At 54.7% G+C, this 17,840-nt stretch overlaps 1 protein-coding gene across 9 annotated transcripts in view; it reads left to right on the top strand.

The window, feature by feature from the left end:
• Positions 1–812: 812 nt before the first annotated feature.
• HIP1R (huntingtin interacting protein 1 related) overlaps positions 813–17,840 on the top strand; it is a 29,633-nt gene continuing 12,605 nt past the window's right edge. For 3 of the 9 annotated variants that reach the window (XR_008379503.1, XR_008379502.1, XM_053587922.1), the window contains exons 1-8: positions 888–1,091; positions 11,849–11,912; positions 12,204–12,346; positions 12,556–12,612; positions 13,628–13,708; positions 14,024–14,100; positions 14,414–14,475; positions 17,542–17,682. Coding sequence is in view for 7 of the 9 variants with exons in the window: in XM_053587922.1 (XP_053443897.1) it covers positions 999–1,091; positions 11,849–11,912; positions 12,204–12,346; positions 12,556–12,612; positions 13,628–13,708; positions 14,024–14,100; positions 14,414–14,475; positions 17,542–17,682 (718 nt within the window). In the remaining 2 variants the exon portion in view is untranslated. Of the gene's footprint in view, positions 1,118–4,468; positions 4,580–11,848; positions 11,913–12,203; positions 12,347–12,555; positions 12,613–13,627; positions 13,709–14,023; positions 14,101–14,413; positions 14,476–17,541; positions 17,683–17,840 lie in introns of those variants that run through there. The other 6 variants (XM_053587928.1, XM_053587923.1, XM_053587926.1 and 3 more) reach the window with 6 other exon arrangements.

The raw sequence follows: 17,840 nt of genomic DNA, 5'->3' as shown, positions 1-17,840 counted from the left end.
ATGGCTGGCGCCTTATTGTTGGGGATTCATCCAGGGTACAAAGAACCACGTCACATTGATTCCATTTGTTAGGTAAAGTCCCTGTTATAATTGTGTCCCGCCCCCCCATGTTAAAAAGAGTATTATTAAAGTCTCCCGCCCCTCCCGTAGCACCTCCTCCCTGTACTTCGCCCTGCCTGCTCTGGTTGTGTTCCTATTTGCCTGCCTCAGGTACCAGCCCAATTCTGCCCCAAGCCTAGGCCTTCATTGTCCTCTGGCCCTGGCAACGTGTCCTGTTGCCGAGCCTGCTGACAATGAAAATTCACTCCAGATCCCCTCGTAATAAGTGCAGTTTTGTTAAAGATGCACAAAAAGGGAGCGCTTAATTGTGCATTTTTACACACTCATTAAGACCAAAAAGGGGGGAGGGAGTCAGTTTGTGCTGCCATAGACCAGACTAATGAAGGCCAAATGTTCTCCAATTAACCAGATCTTGCCCTGGTGTAGACACGACTTGGGTCAGGGATGGGGCGGGGGCGGTGGGAGAACTGGTCGCCTTTCCGCGAAGGAGGGAACAGGGGATAGGTTTTCCCACCCCACCCCTTAGTTTAGAAAGGGGATGGAAAGGAGCCCCAGCCCGTGGACTTAAGGGGCAGAGCGTGTCCGGAAGTAGGCGGGGTTGGCGGTGTGAGGGGGAGGGGCGAGTCTGAGGCTGGGGGCGGTGCTTGTGGATGTCCTGGGGTAGGAGCAGGCGGGAGTCGGGGGCGGGGGTGGGGATGGAGGTGTGCAGGGGAAGGGTAGTGCCGGAACCGGGGGAGGAGTGGGAAGGGGCGAGTCCGAGACTGGGAACTTGCGCCGGGGCGTGGCCTGCTCCATCCGAGGGGAAGACAGGGGCGGGCCGGGAGCAGGCTCCTCCTGGCGGGCGCGGCGCGGCGGCCTCGGGGTGCCTAGGCTCAGGTGGCCGGGAGGGGGAAGGCTCAGTCGCTGGGAGCCGGGCGGGGAACGCAGGCGGCGGCAGGATGAACAGCATCAAGAATGTGCCGGCGCGGGTGCTGAGCCGCAGGCCGGGCCACAGCCTGGAGGCCGAGCGCGAGCAGTTCGACAAGACCCAGGCGAGCGGGCGGCGGCGGACCCTTGGGCGCGTCCCGCAGGGCTCTGGAGCTGCCGGGCCGGGCGGGGGGCGGCATCGGGGTCTGGCCTGCGGCCACCTGGGTACCCGGGAGCTTCCTGACTTACCCCCGCCAGCCTCGCGGCCAGAGCAGCTCGAGCGCAGGTGAACCGGAAGCCGCGCTCCTGCTGGTCGCCCGGGCCCAGACGCGCCGGGGCCGAGGGGCTGGGGCCCCCTGGGGCCGGTTGGGCGGCAGCAGCGGTGGGGCCGGGGGTCGGGTGTGCCTGGGGCCCAGGTGCGCCGAGGCCGAGGGGTCTGGGGATCAGGGTGTGCCCGGGGATCAGGGTGTGCCCGGGGCCCAGGTGCGGCCCGCCCGGCCCGACCACCCTTCCCGGCTGCTGCCACATTTTCCCATCTCTGAACACAGACGCCCCTACCCGGGGAAGCCGTACGTTTCCTTGAAGGAAACTCCCTGCTTCCTTTTCTCGTGAGCTGTTTTCCAGGGCAATACAGTGTCTTATTATCTGCTGGTGAAAAGTTTCACCTTATGTCGCCAGACTTGTTTGCCCGAGCGCTGGCCCACGTATAAATAGGTTCCCACCCCCTCACTAAATACCGGCGCCTGACAGACAGAAACTTCCTGGGGCTCCCTTCCTGAGCTTCCCACGCGTTGCATCTCTTCCAGATGCTGCTATCCTAGAAAGGTGGTTTTAAAAATTAAATAATGGCGGGGGTGTGCATTTGTGCGTGTGCTTGTGTCGAGGACGCGCCATGCAGGCGTTGCTGTGCTTCTGGTTTCCTGTTCCTTTTCATTTTACAAACTCTGAGGTGTTCTTGTGCCTACGGGATGGGGGGGGGGAACACTTGTTTATTTGCCGAAATGGGTCAAGTGAGACTGAAACGACTGAAAATTTTTACTTTAGAAATAAAGGAAGCCAGAGAACCCCTTCCACCCCACTCCTGTCTGAAGCAGGTTGGTGACATTTGCATTTGTGGCTGGCATTAGCAAGTTCGTTCCGCATGTCCTTGTCGGGACTTCTGGGGTGCTTTCAAATCAAGTTATCACATGCAGTCTACAGGAGAGTTCATTTTGAAATGAGAAAACACATGGAGACCTTCTAACCCTTGTGCTGTGATTGACAGTGAAAGCAATAAAACCTCAAACACCAAGCCTTTGTGAATGCCAAGTGCTGGAACCAGCCTGGCTGCAAATTATCAATTTATCCTTGTGATCACTGTCATCTTCATCATCTGGTTCAGCCTGGATAGGCTGTCCTAAGTGTGACATTTAATTTAAAGTCATTAATACATAATTGTGCCAAGAACTTACAGAACCATAGGGAGACTCTGGGTGTTGTAAAAAAAACTTTCTTCATTCACTGATTTTTAGATTTTTCCCGTGTTTTTAGGAGGTACAGATAAAGCAGTCTCATTGCTACACAGAGGAGATGGAATTAAAGGACCAGGTTCATTGATCTTAATCTTTAATGATAAGTCAAGGGCAGCTTTCCTTTCTGTGAAAGACAAAGCATTTTTATCTAGGACCACACATTTTGGTAGTTGGTTTGGACACAAGATGGTGGATTGTTTTGTTTTGTTTTGTTTCTTGGATTTTTTTCTCAGGGGCTGAGAGGGATGCTTTGTACTGAGTAGTGAATAACTTTGGCATGGATGACTCTCATAACACTTACCCCTATGAGGCCCTGTGAATCTCATAGGACTTACTCCATTCTTGGGCCCTTTTTTCTGAAAAGATGGAGTTTGGGTTCAGTGTCTGGTTTTGCTTGTCTTCGCAGTGACTTACCAACGGATATAAGAATGAGATTTTGTACGTGGTTAATATTTAATTAGATCGTTCCCAGAAATATCCAGTGAGCTGCCAGCCAGGCCCCACAGTAGAAAGGGCCTGGAGAGCTGAGGCTGCTGTTTGCATGTCTCCTTCAGGACAGAAAATAGCAGATCCAATCCAGGAGCCCAGTTTCCCTTTGGTGTGTACCACCTGTCTTGACATTGACCCCAGGACTGTGTACCAGCCTCCTCTTTCCTCTCTCGGGCTTCTGGGTCAGGAGAAAGAGAAGTATTCTTGACAGGATGTACCTTTGCAGACATCTCGGGGTTAGCACTCTGGAACATTAAGGGAAGGGTAGTCACATTTCCCTCTGGTGGCTGGTGTTTATAGTTGCATGATGTGAGTGTGTATTTAGTCCCTTTGGTGATTAAAAACCCCTTTCAAATGGAAATGACAAAAATTTCAGAATCCAACAGAATATAGTATGCTGACTTTGGGTCTTTCCCTCTGCTATTTATTCCTTCTATATTCCTTTCTAATAAATCCTATCTTACCACTGGGAAGAAGAAAAGAATATAGTATGCTGTGTTCTAAACCTGAAAATCGCCTGTACTATTAAAAAGATAGTGTGATGTCATGGAATGCACCTGTAGGCAGGCACACCTGAGTTCTGGCCTGTGTCCCTGGGTGTGTTGTTTAATTCCTAAATCTGTTTCCTTTTCTATAAAAATAAGGATAATTCCATCCACTGTAGACAGCTGTTCTGAGGTGAACCATGAGGTTGGCTCTGTAATAGTCCTGCAGAGATGTCCACGCCCTAGATCCCGGAACTGTGAATGTGATACTGCTTGGTAAGGGAAATTAAGGTTGCTCATCAGCTGGCCTTGAGATGGGGCAATTAACCTGCCTCACCAGGTGGGCCCTATGTCATCACAGGGGTCTTTAAATGTAGATGAGGGGGGCAGGAGAGAACTGAGTAAGGCCATGTGAGAAAGACTCCACTGGCCACTGCTGGCTCTGAAGATAACGAATGTGCCACTAGGCAAGGAATATGGGCTCCTCTGCTACCTGGAAAAGGCTGAGAAATGGATTCTCCTGCAGAAAGCAATCCAACCTTTCTCGAAGTTTGTGTTTAGCTGTGTGAGACCTGTTTCAGATTTCTGATCTCCAGAACTGTGAGATGATAAACTTGTGTTGTTTTCAGCCACTAAGTTTATGGCAATTTGTTCTAGCAGGCACATTACACGAAACTAGTACATACAGCATGTAAAGCGTGTGGCCCTGTGCCCAGCACACAATAGGGGCACAGCAAATAGTCAGCTAGCGTCCTTCTCTCTTCCCTACCTGGCCAAAAGGTGTTAAAATCTGAGAAGGGTCTCAGGACTTCCTTGAGAGGAGAAAGCTCTCTTTGAAGCATGTCATAGATGAGGGCTCAGCAGATTGGGGAGTTCTGGAAATTGCTGGTCCTGACTCTTCTTTTCCGTGAGCCCCTTTGCTTCTCTGGGCCTCAGTTTCTCTTGCAGGATATGGCGCTAGAACCCAGAAGCTTCCTCTCAGGTTAGGATGAGAAAAACCCTTTTACACAACAGCCTGAGGCCTCTGGCTGCTGTGCACTGAGCCCTGCCCAGCGGGTAGGCATTAACCATGGACAGAACTGTCTGGGTGTGAAGACTGCGGAGGGGTCAGCGTGGAGCAGTTCGCAGGTCTGATTTTCCAAGTCAGTGACTTATCCCCTCAGCAGCCCCTGTGGAACTGAAGTCCTGTAAGATTAACATGTATTGACAACTCAGGACATCTTAGGCAGGCCACATGCCCGGTGGGAACAGGCGACGGGCCACACGTGTGACTGTAGATCTGGCAGACACTAGAGACGTCAACAGAAACAGGTGAAGTTAATTACAATTGCACCTCGTGTTTAAACCTGTGTATCCAAAATACAGCCCTTTTAGCGTATAATCACTATAAAAATCATGATGGGGATATCGTACATTCTTTTTTCACCTAAATCTTGGAAATCTGGTATATATTGACCAATCCTGTCTCGTCTGAGTTTAGATTCCCCAGTGCTCAGCAGTCCCTCATGGCTAGCAGCTGCTGTGCTGGGCAGTGCAGGTATTAGAATCCCCTGAGGAGCTTTTCAGACTAGGAGATTGAGGTGATTTGGTCTGGATTAGAGCCTTGGGCATTGGTATACTTCCTAAAGTTCCCCCACAGGGTGGAGAGAGGTGTTTGGGAGTTTACCCTGAATTGAGATAGTTTCAGACTTCTGTATTTTACACAGGCGAGTCCCTCTGCCCTGATCTGTCACCTTTGCCCTGCAGAGCCTCCTCTGAAGGGCCAGGCAAACCTGAGCACAGTGCATATACCGCACTGCAGCATATACCGTATATATGCTTTGCTGCAGCATAACATCTCATGAAGACTGCTTCATACCAGGTCACTGACCCCATTCTGGGGCTCCCCCGTAAACGTTTACAGTTATAAGTGCCTGGCCCTGGAACTGGGAAAGAAACCCATACCCTATGGTGGATGGCCAGCATACCCCCTTCCTGAGGGCAGGAGTGGGCCTGGCTTCCCCCTGTGTGCAAACATGGCATCTGGTGCTCAAGCACACTGGAGGGATAGAGGCAGCCAGGGTGCCTTTCTGAAGGAGAGAGAACCAACTCCTAGCACTGCCAAAGCCCAGCCAGCAGGCAGTGTGTTGAGCTGCGCCTTCCTGGGCATGTGCCCCGCTGCCGCACACCACGACATCCTTCGTGTGGTTCGGACCTGCTAGCCCATGCCACCGACCCCCTGATTCCCGGCTGCCAGGCTCACTTGTGCCTACGTGTGTGTCACCTCCCTGGCAGAGTCAGCTGTTTCAGAGGCGGCCTCTTGTCCAGGTCAAGGTGGAATAGGGCTGCCTGACATGCGTCAACCCGCATGGTAAACTCAGGAGGGCTGTTTACCATATATCTGCTGGCCTGCAACTCTAGTGGGTTCTCTGGGCACAAATCATGATCCCAGGGGGTTGAGACAGTCAAGCTGTGGCATGTGTGCTGTGGCAGGATGGTGAGGAATAAGGTCCTGGGTTCAGCCCCAGCTTCACTGCTGCTGTCACTTCACTGCTCTGTACCTCTATTTCATCACCTGCAAAATGGGGGCAATGATGGTCCCACCTCCTGGGGAGGCTGTGGGCATTTATGGGAGTTCCCAGGGCCTGGCTTGTGGTGAGTGCAGCAGAGCAGACTGGGCAGAAGGAAGCAGAGACCAGCTCCTGTTGGCCTCTGTCATGGCCACCTGTAAGTGAGGAGGACCTGGGGAGCTGGGGCTGTTGGAGAGAGAGGCAGTTCTGTGTGGGGGATGAGGGACTCAAGAAAGTGTGGTACTGCCTATCCTTCAAGAATGAGCCCACGGGTGCTCAGGTTCCAGATGCTTTCCAGGTGGGAGCCCTGCCTCTGGGACATCATCCAGGGGAAGGTGGACAGCTCCAGGGACGTGTGGGGCAAAGCCAGCATTTGACTTCCCTTCAGAACTGCCTGCCCTACTGAGGAGAGAGGAACCACATGGACAGGCCCCTTCCCTGACCTGGCCTCAAGACCAGTGTCACAGCCGACCCTCTACCCCTAGCTATTTGTAAATGAAGCTCATCTGGCCACTAGGTCGAGGCAGCTGGGAACAGAAAGCCATTAGAGTGGGGTCCAGGCCTGCTTGAGGGACAGGGACCCAATGGCTAACCTGAGACACTTAGCCAGAAGAAGACATTGCCAGTGGCTGCACTGTGGGTGACACAGTGCTCCTTCTGCATTTGGTAAACTGTGTGTTTCAGGCTGACTTGAGCATCTAGCCCTTATGGTATTATTTGAACTTTCTCCATTTCCCTGACATGGCTTGATGGCCCAGCAGAGCTGAAGGAAGTGGGCAGATGTGGGTGGGGGGTGGGCGGATATGTATTTGGAGCAGGCCCTTGGGAGAAGGTGGCCTTGCTCCCCCACTGACCTGACCTCCCTGAGTTCCCAGGGGGGCCGTGTGCCTGACCAGGACCACTCGGTAAGGGTGCTGAGTGAATGGATGCCTGGGGGCTGGTAGGTCTCCCTTCTTTGATGCCTCCCTCTTTGTGAAGCCTCTACTGTGGGGAATGCCTGAGCCCATGGAGAAAAGTTTAGTTTGGGCGGGATTGTTTTTCCTCTTGCTAAGATAAACACAGTCCTGAAATTGCAGTAAGTATGTCTGCCCAGGGGTGACTCAGACCCCTGGCCTATAAGGCAGACAGGTTTGTGGAGTGATGTCACCAGGGCACATGGGCTGGCTGTCTGTCCCTTCCAGAGCTGGTGCTGTGGAGGTGCAACACAGAGCTAGTCCTCCTCAACCTCCCATGTATCACCCACAAAGCTTGGGGCAGAGGTGGCACTGGCTGGGACCTTGTAGCCAACAGCATCTTGGGGAGGGAGTCTCTGCCTGGGCTTGTGAGCTATACTCCACGGGTTCTGTAAGTGTGGAATGATGCAGAAGCCAGGACCAAGCAGGATGGAGTACAGGGGACAAGGATGCCTGTTGAATTGCTTTTCTGACTTCATGTCAGCCGGAGCTGTCCAGCCAGGCCCCTCTACTGCTGCGCGTGTGGCCCCTTAGCTATGGAAACCCTGTGTTCCCTCTCGGCAGTGGCCTCTTAGGGGCAAAGGCATTTGAATAAGAGCTCTGTCCTTCAGACAACTCTCTGGAAACGTTAAAGCAAAATAACCCGCCCTGCTGCCAGCTTCCCTGTGCCCTGGCTCTTTGAAGAATGTTCTTGGCCCTGCCAAGTGCTGCTATTAGGCATTGTCGTGATAACAGCATGAGGAGGCCTAGGTCTGATTCATTTCAGGATTGATTTTAAAAATAGAAATTGTTTTATAGTTACTTTTACTATTTAATTCTAGTGGTTAAGTTATTAGCTGGAGAAAGAGACAGCGGCTTGAAGCTGTTCAGTGCTCACATGTGACAGCACTCTTGTTCCCTGAATGTACCCTTCCACTCACCCAGGGAGGGTTACTGACCGCCAGCTGTGGGTTTGGGCCCTGGAGACATGGAAGGGAGGAGGATGTGCTTGTGTTTTGGGGTGGAGGACAGAGTATGAACGGCAAACAAAAAGAACTCCAGTGCCTCCTGGGTGTCCTGTGCCCGGGGCCACAGGGTACTGCCTGGGTGGTGTAGGGCCCCAAGGCTGATGGTGTGGCCATTGACCATGGCCTCCCAGCATGGTCACCTGGCCTTATTGGCAGTGTTTGTTCCCATTTGGAGTCGGGCCTGGTCTGGGGACCTCTCAGGAGGATCCCCTCACTCAGGCCTCCCCAGCCTGAAACAGCCCCCATTGAAGTGTTTGCCAGGGTTTCCCCTATGAGTCCTGGTCCAGGGACAAGTGCTGTTGGCAGCTCTGGCCTCTCCAGAGCCAATGGGCCCTGTGTGTGCAGTTTCCCTCTGTGCTGAGCACCCAGGGTGGCATGAGGATCGCATGTTCAGGATAGTACTTCGTGGGGGCCGAGCAAGCAGTAGACATTTTTATTATTTATGACCTTGGGCAAACGAGAGGCCTTCTCAAGCCTCCACGTCCTCATTTGCCTGCTCCAGGGTTTGCTCATGAGGACTGAATGAGACAGCACAGGCCCTGAGTGTGGTTCAGCTCCATAAAGATCACTTTGTTATTGGGCATGGAGATCTGTTTGCCTGCCTAGTGATTGGTGACGTGTTTCTATGAGCCTGGTAGTGCTGAAAAACCAGTGCTTCTGTCCTTCAGCCCTCTCTGGGCACCCTGACCTTTGTCCCCCTACCACTGCCCTTCTGAAGGTTAAGCCCTTTCCTGATGCCACGCTGGAGGGGATAAGATGCTGCCTGGGAGAGTGTGAGCAGGGGTGAGGTTGTGGGCTTGATAGGTTTGCCCAGACTGGAGGAGTGCAGTGGCCTCTGCAGACCACCCAGCTCCCTTCCTCAGGTCCTCAGGGTGTCTCCCAGCTGCTTTTCCCAGAGATACCATTCCCTGCCCTGTTCAGAAGCTCAAACACCGTCACTGGATCCTGAAGCGCACTGCCTCGCCTCTCAGAGCTGCATGACAACTCTTCCAGGCTCTGTCTGAGAGGCCCCTTCGGGTTTCAGGTGTGGGACTGGGGTGCTAATCCCTTCCTCTCCAGCCTGGGTTTTCTGCACAACCTCAAGGGATTAAATCTGTCGGGGTCCAGACTGCCCCAGGGCTGCCTACTAGACAACTCCTAGCCATGGGCCTGGGCTTCCCCCAGTTATCCCCAACACAGGCAGTTTTCCCACCTTCAAAATGAGGAGTACCGTATCCTCCCCGTGGAGTTGGTGTGAGGGTGACATGCTGAGCACCTTGGGACCCAAAACAGTGAGACCTGCCTTAAGGCTTTGTCAGAAGTGCCCAGTGAGCACCATTGCTGGTCTGCTCTCATCCTGGAGCCACTTCCTCCAAGGAGGTCCCACCGGGCAGGCTGAGGAGGCCTCTCCTGGGATGAGGTTTGGCTGCTGCAGCTGGGAGGAGTGGCAAGGCCCTCGCTGTCCACAGACGCCCACTGTGCGAGCACTGAGCCTCCTTGTGTGGTGCCTGAGACTGGTGCACACATCTGCCCGCCCTGCACACAACAGGGCTGTGTTCCCTGGAGCCAACCAGTGCCCCGCCCGGAAGGTCCAATCCCTGCTGCCAGTGCTGGCAGCCTGAGGCCTCATGTGCAGCGGACTGTGCCTCATGCCAAAGTGGTGCCACCACGCTGTGCCCCAGGGCCACCCCTCCCTGTAGAGAAAGTTGTGTACAAGGAAGTTTGAGGGGCTAGGATCTCAGCAGTGCCCCTGGGCAGAACTGTTAGACTCGGGCTAAGAACCATGATGAATGAGGAAGGAAGCACCACAACAGGGCTGACGTGCCTCTGAGAGCTGTAAATTGGGGAGGTGCAGGCTGAAACAGGTTGCCGCAAGAGGATGCTGGCGAGGGCCCTCACAGAGGGTACTAGGGGACTTCTTCCCCACGGGAAGTCTGTGGTGGCCATGTCACTTTGGTCTTTCCTGGCCCGGGGAGGAGGGGAATTGCCCCTGTCTCAGCCACTCCCTGGGGTCTCTTCCACTCGAGAGAGCGCCCCCCTCTGTGACTGCTGCTTCCTTGGCCTGAGTAGCTTCAGCTCCGCCCTTCTGGCCAGGAGTCTTCCCAGGCCAGGTGGCAGCTCAGGTGTCCGGACAGCCGAGGATAGGGTTACACACCTTGGAGACAGGACACACCTGGCGTGCAGGCTGGCGGTCACTTGCCCGGCAGCTAGAGCAGAGCTGGGGGAGGGCTCGGCCCCCACCCCTACCCTGAGAGCCCCTCACCCCAGAGGAGAAACGAGGCGTCACAGAGGACATAGCATCGAGTCAGGCAGACCTGGCCTTGAGCCCTGGCTTTGCCCTTATTGCTATAGAGACAAGATACACAACTCAGTGTGCCTCAGTTTCTTCACCAAGAAAACGGAATCATAACCACTTCCTTGAGCTGTTGTGGAGGCGCATTGCTGAGCCTGGCAGGTGATGAGCCCTCGGTGCAGTGGCCAATTCTTGTGATCCTTGTCCTCTCCACAGCCACTGTGGCAGGCAGAATCCTGCTTTGGTGGCCTGTGATGCTCATGGCTTCTTGCAGTTTATTCAAGGAAGGACAGTGAGAGCCAAGGCCAGGGGATGGAGACATGGCAGAGACAGGGCAGAGGCTTCAGGATGAGAAGCCTGAGCCGGCTGGTGTTCCCTCAGGCCCTATACCTTTCCTCACTGGCCTGGGGGAGTGGGCTCAGCATGGCCACAGGGGTCCCTGCATGCAAAGGGGCCACTCCAGCACTGTACATCCAGCTTCAGTCTAAGGCCCTGCCAGGAAGGGCCACGGGTCCCTGGTCTGACCTTTCTTATGGAGGACATTTCATAATGAACAGTGTAGTTGCCTCTGCCAGGCAGGGGTCGTCACTACTGTTCAGGTGCCGGGAGAAGAGTATGGTGGCCTCTGAGGGAAAAGAGAGTGCCACACTGCTCCTCGGACTGGCCCCTGCCCTCTGCCCTGTAAGGATGGGCTGGCTCCGGCTGGCCTGTAGCTCCTGGTCCTGCCCTCCTTTGTGTCTGGACCTGTTCGGGGCCCTGCAGTCCCTGCCCAGGGGGGCTCTTCTTAGTCCACAGACACCTGGGTGGACAGAGGCTCATGAGGCCTGCTCTGGTTGGAGGAGAGAACACACCCACTGGAACCTGGGCCAGGCTCAGTGTGACTGAGGTGCCATGAGCCTGCCTCAAGGGCACAGCCACCTCTGAGAAGGCTTCTCGGAAGAGTAGGCTTTGAGCTGGGGTGGGAGAGGCCTCCAGACGCCAGGGTTCTGGCCTTGGTTGAGTGTGAGGTTGGCTTGTTCAGGTCTCAGGTGATGACAGCAAGTGTGCCGAACAGACTCCCCTCCAGTTTCCCCACCTTGGGTGGCCACGTTGGTGGGCCTTGTTGGTGGGGACAGGAGTTGAGGACAGTCTCATAGGGCCTGGGCTTGCTCTGGTTAGACCTTGTCAGATTCCACATTGCCCAGGCCCTGCCTCTGGGACAGGAGGGAGGACACACATTTGGAGAGCTGGTAAGGGTGGCTTCTGAGGGGTGGCAGGCAGAGGAGGCCACATCAGGCCACAGCCTGGGGCCAGTGGACCTTGTCTTCTGGGATAGCTCAGTGTGGGGTTTAGGCAGAATGGTCCCCTGGGCCCATAGCCCAGCTTCGACCCTTATTTCCAGACCTTGAGATACCCCATGGCTTTGTGGTGGCAGGTGTCATAGTTCCAACTGCATATGAGGAAGGGTCTTCAGAGGCCTGGTCTGATTAGGATGGGAAGGTCCTCCCTTCTCCATCACTGCACCTGCCGTCAACCTCAGCAGAATCTCGTTCTTTGTTGCCCTTTGCCCCTTTGGGTTGTCTCTCCCAGGAAGACTGCCTGGGGGCTTCTGAATGTTGCCTTCTTCCCCCGCACAGGCCATCAGCATCAGCAAAGCCATCAACAGCCAGGAGGCCCCCGTGAAGGAGAAGCATGCCCGGCGTATCCTTCTGCCTGTGCCTGGGTGGGAGCGTGTAGGGGTCCTGGGGTCCCAGCCCTGAGCCAGGGGAGTACCTCTGCGGCCTTGACCCCACCAGGCCCCACACTTGGCTTATCCCCTTCCTTGCTCTGAGTCTCTCCGCAGAAATGCCACTCTTGGTCCAGTTAGAGTCTCGGGACACAGTCTTGCCTTGTGTCTTGCCCTGACCCCCATGGGCCCTCAGCAGTGGTGGCCAAATACCAGCCTCCATGCACTTGTGTCTTTGCCTCCTGCATTTGGCCTTGACCCTGTAGGCATCATTCTGGGTACACACCACGAGAAGGGAGCCTTCACCTTCTGGTCCTATGCCATTGGTCTTCCGTTGCCCAGCAGTGCCATTCTCAGCTGGAAGTTCTGCCACGTCCTCCACAAGGTCTTACGTGATGGACACCCCAATGTGAGTACACAGAGGGTGGGAGGCCCCTGCAGGTGGAACAGTATCTGCTTCAAATGCACAGTCCTATCCCTGTGTATATCACCATAGCGCAGGACTGGCTGGCCCTGCCTGCTGCCCTCTGCCTCAACCTCCCATCTCTGTGGGAGTGAGGGTCTCGGGACCCCTCCTTCAAGGTCCTAGATCCTTCATCCCTGTCCCCCACATGGCAGGTGCTACATGACTGCCAGCGGTACCGGAGCAACATTCGGGAGGTCGGAGATCTGTGGGTAGGTGCCAGCAGCCAGGGTGCCTCTGCACCCCAAAGTACAGCCAGGGCCCTGCTTGGCATTCAGCGGCCTTGTCAGCTTGCAGGGCTGAGGGGATGGCAGCGCCCTGTGGGTGCCCGGGTTCTCTCTGTCTTAGAGCAGGAGCCAGGGGTGGTGATGGTATGTGGGGTAACCACAGTGATGGGCGTGGCATCCTTGCAGTCAGGCCTGCCACAGGACATTCCACACACACAGCTCTCAGGCCCCTAGCTCCAGAAATCACCCAGGGCCTTTAGTCTCCCTGAGTTGGGAAATGTGCCGACACCAGAGCCCAAGCCTGGTGTCTCAGTGGTGGTCAGAAAGCTGTGGGCGGGTGCGGGCTCCTGGCTGTTTAGAAGTGAGGCTGGAAGTCTGCGTTTTCAGCATACTTGCTGGGTGTTCTCAGATGTAGTAAAGCCTGAGCCCCCAGGGAGCCGGCTCTAGGATCCACTACATGAGTCACTGGAGTTAGAGGTGCCCTGGGTGGCACAGGCTCTGATTCTAGAGCACAGCCACAGTGCTTGTCCGCTGGGGGACAAGGGCAGGGCAGCCCCTGGGCTAGGGACCCATGGGGCAGCCCAAGGCCCCGGAGGGCATTGCCAAATCCAGAACCACTGCACTGACCCATGTCCTTTCAGTGAGGCAACCCTGCCATGGTGCCCCTGCAGATGGGACCCAGCCACCATGACTGAGGGGACATGGTGTTGGAGGAGGAAGGGGAGGACGTGGACAGGCCGTGTACCAGCACTTCACTAAAGTCTCCCTGCTTGGAACTAGCCTGATGCCCTGCTCAGAGAACTCTCTACCCACAAGAGTTTCTTTGGCAAGAATGACAAGAAGAGAGATTAAGGGGAAAAGCTAGAGACAAAGAGGGTGGTTGGAGGCTGCCATCGGGTGGTTTGTAGAATGAAGAGGTGACTGCGGTTGCATGGAGGGATGGCACTTGGCCCGGGTGTGTTCACAGGAGGGGACCCTACCCCACGCTCTCTTCCCACAGGGGCATTTGCACGACCGATACGGACAGCTGGTGAACGTCTACACCAAATTGTTGTTGACCAAGATCTCCTTCCACCTCAAGGTGGGATGTGAGGGGTTGAGGGACCCCTGGATTTTTACTCTGTGACACCTGGTGACACCTGGGGACGTGTTGGGACGAGGGTTAGACCTTTCTCATCTGTGGGTCTGTCCATTCATCTTCCCATCCTGACTATGACCAAAGGGGAAGCAAGGAGGCTGGGATTGAGGAAGCTCCTAGAACTCCTCCCTGGCTGGGCCTGCCTCCTCCTAGCCACTCAGTCACCTCCAGAGCCCAGGTCTGTGTGAGCAGGGGATGGGGCCCAGTGTCAAGGCCATCTGCACAGCTGCAACTGAGTGGGGTTCATTCTCTCCACAGCACCCCCAGTTCCCTGCGAGCCTGGAGGTGACAGATGAGGTGCTGGAAAAGGCGGCTGGCACCGACGTCAACAACATGTGAGTGCCTCCACATGGGCGAGTGTCCTGGCCTCTTCCCCCAGTCTCCCTGCTGGGCCCCACCTTACTTCACACCCAGACTTCAGGTGTCCAGTGAGTCTGTGGCCTTCTCATTCAAAGTCTGTGCTCTCAGGGGAAGAGGCTGATATTAGAGGGATGGGGTATATTTGCCAGCAAGCCTGTCCTTTGAAAAGGCAGGTTAACTCACCAGAACTGGCTATTGACAGCTGTGTCCTCACCCCCACGTAGGGGTCCTGGGCCAGGCCACTGGGTCCACCGACCCCTTTCACTGCTCCCCTCTTCTCTTCCATAGCTTCCAGCTCACCGTAGAGATGTTTGATTACATGGACTGTGAGCTGAAGCTCTCTGAATCAGGTGAGCCGTCCACAGAGGAGGTACTGGGTCTGAATGTTCTGCTGAGTGTCCAGGTTGGTACGAAAGGAAGAAGACTCTAGTGACCAGGTCAACCTAATGTCCTCGAAGGCATCTGCCCCTCCAGGCATAGGTAATGGAACCAAAGCACAGCACAGGTCTCCCTCCATGTCACCAGGCCCTAGCAGGCACGTTCAGAGCACAGGCTCGGCTTTCCCTCCTGCCCGTTGAGCATCACTCTGGTGGCCCCAAGACTAGGAGGATAGGCATGGACGAGCTGTGAGCTGCCTCTTTGGGTTCTTGCCCTGACCTCAGGGCACCTGTGGAGCCTACTCTAGAGAGTTGGTTTGGGTCATTATGCCCATTTTCTGTTCTAAAAAGCCTCTGAGTAACATCAGACTTCTTAGCCTGGGAACTCAGCAGCCGTTGGACAGGAAATCTCAGAAGGCTCACCCTCCTGGCCAGAGAGGTGATTGTTCTAGGTGGCAGTTTCAAAACAACTTGTGGATGTGACTCATCACTCTGCATTGGAGGGGAAGCAGCCTTCTTAAGAGTTAGAGATGTTTGGAGAAGCCTCTGGCCTCTGTGGCCGGTGAGCCTGACAGGCAGTCGGTTCTGATGGATGAGAGGTCAGCTGGGAGCCAGGCCCTCTCTGCCTGGGGAAGGCCCACCCAGTATCCAGCACAGAAACAGAGGACACATATCCAGGGGTGGAGCCTCAGGTGCCAGGCTCTGCATCCTGGCAGAGATGTGCTAAGCCTGAGCCCCTCACAGGACAGAGGCTGTGTCTCCACCCTGTGCTGCCCTTGGCAGGGGAGGAAGCCATTGTGGGCAGCCGGCAGTCCCATAGCATAAGTGAAGACCTGCAGGCATGCTCCCTGCACATGGTGACACTGGTGTCTTGATGAAATACAAGGAAGGCGGCAGAGGCAGGCCTAGGTACCATTCTAGAGCAGCGCTTCTCAAACTGGGGGTTGCGACCCACAGGAACTGTATTAAAGGGCCATGGCATTAGGAAGGTTGAGAACCAATGGTCTAGAGCAGGTGTCCTCAAACTTTTTAAACGGGGCCAATTCACTGTCCCTCAGACCGTTGGAGGGCTGGACTGTAGTTTAAAAAAAAACAAAAAACTATGAACAAATTCCTATGCACACTGTGCATATCTTATTTTGAAGTAAAAAACAAAACGGGAACAAATACAATTCACACACGGTTTCATGTGGCCCGCGGGCCGCAGTTTGAGGACGCCTGGTCTAGAGCATGGGTGGCGGGCACAGGGGTTCCCTGCCTCAAGGTCCGTAATGGCAAAAACCAGAAATGTTCTAAACACTTCTTGGTGGAGAACTGGCATCTCCTTGCCTGTGTGTAGCAGGGAACAGAGAGTGACTGTTAAGAGAGAGCTGTAGCTGACTCCACTATAGCTGGGAAGATCTAGAAAACTTTCTGCTATGTTAAATAAAGAACATCACAGAACAGTATGTGTGCCTAAAACCCAAAGCAGTACTTTACATATGCTTTAATTTTGCACAAGGAAAACATACTTAGCATGACATGTAATTAGAAATTAAGAGTGTGGGCGGCACCTGTGGCTCAGTGCGTAGGGCACCGGCCCCATATACCAAAGGTGGCGGGTTTGAACTCAGCCCCGGCCAAACGGCAACAAAAAAATAGCCAGGCATTGTGGCAAGCACCTGTAGTCCCAGCTACTCAAGAGCCGGAGGCAAGAGACTTGCCTAAGCCCAAGAGCTGAAGGTTGCTGTGAGCTATGATGCCACAGCATTCTACCAAGGGTGACCAAAGTGAGAGTCTGTCTCTAAAAAAATAAAAAATGGAGGGGCGGCACCTGTGGCTCAAGGAGTAGGGCACCGGTCCCATATGCCGGAGGTGGTGGGTTCAAACCCAGCCCCGGCCAAAAAACCAAAAAAAATAAAAAATAAAAAATAGAAATTAAGAGTGAAGGCAACCTGGGCAACATAGCAAGACTCCATCTCTATTTTTAAAAATTTGAAAATAGGCATGGTATTGTTCACCTGTAGTCCCAGCTACTTAGGAGGCTGAGGCAGGAGGAGCACTTAAGCCCAGGAGATCAAGGCTGCAGTGAGCCATGAGTATACCTCTGAGCCACAGAGTGAGACCTTATCTCAGAATAGTAAAAAAAAAGAAGAAGAAAAAAAGACAGCACTTTGCCTCTTCTTGTTCCTTCCCTCCCAGGTGCTCTCCTGTTAACTACAGAGGTTTTGCAAACAGCCACCCCCACCCCCCCCAGCAGGGCAAGAGCAGGACCCAAGGGGCTGGGACGGCTATTCTGGACTGAGCTTGAGTCTGTCCAGCTTGGGGCCGCCCTGCCACCCTCCCTCTGGCTCACTGCCTTTGCTGTTACTCCTCTGTGCCCCAGAGAAGCTGCCGGCCAAGGAGGAAGCAGCCTCTTGTTTGTCCTTTGTCCCTCCTACTTGGTAGTTCAGATACAAGGCCCAATTGTCAGGGGCAGGGAAAACTGGCCCTGGTACAAGTGAGACTTTGGGGTCACTTGGGGTGTGCTGAGTGGAGTCCTGACCCCACTCGGTGACTTTGGAGAAACCCAGCCTGGTCCTGTGTCTATAAAATGGGGCCTTTGGGCTGCTCAGTCTTCAGTCCACTTCCCTCTCTGAAACTCGGAACAGGTTTGAGTTCCGAGCGGCTGTCCACTAGCCCTGTCAGTCAGGCACCTTGCCCCGGCCCACCCCAGCAGAGGCCTCTGGAAACTCTTGACCAGCTGAGCTGGAGCTCGTTTTTCTGACCTTGTCGTCACCCTTGACCTGGTTCATAGGGGCATATGGGTCATAGCCTGGGCAGCCACAAGCTCATGGGGCCCCTGTCCTGGAGGGTGGGAGCCCACAGGTGTCCAAGAGATCTGCTTTAGAGATCTGCTTTCCAGCAGGCTGCCTGAGCCACATCACCTCATCAATGAACTGGCCTGGCAGGGTGGTTGTGTGTGTGGTGCCAGCCCCTGGTGTTGGGGAGGCCGCTCAGGCCTGTGTCTCCAGCTCCCACAGGCTCGTGGTCTCTTTCTCCCACCCCTTTTGTGCTCAGTGTTCCGGCAGCTCAACACAGCCATCGCCGTGTCCCAGATGTCCTCGGGCCAGTGCCGCCTGGCCCCACTCATCCAGGTCATCCAAGACTGCAGCCCCCTCTACCACTACACGGTGAAGCTGCTGTTCAAGCTGCACTCCTGTGAGTCTCTGGGCCACGCTCACCCTCAGAAAGGAAAATTGAGACATTAAGATATTTTTTTATTTTTTTTTATTTTTTTTTTTTGGTAGAGACAGTCTCACTGTACCGCCCTCGGGTAGAGTGCCATGGCATCACACGGCTCACAGCAACCTCTAACT

This window comes from Nycticebus coucang, chromosome 4 (assembly GCF_027406575.1).
Source record: "Nycticebus coucang isolate mNycCou1 chromosome 4, mNycCou1.pri, whole genome shotgun sequence".
In the NCBI taxonomy this organism is placed as follows: Eukaryota; Metazoa; Chordata; class Mammalia; order Primates; family Lorisidae; genus Nycticebus; species Nycticebus coucang.
The sequence above is the reverse complement of the archived record's forward strand: the minus strand, read 5'-3'. Positions and strand labels throughout refer to the sequence as shown.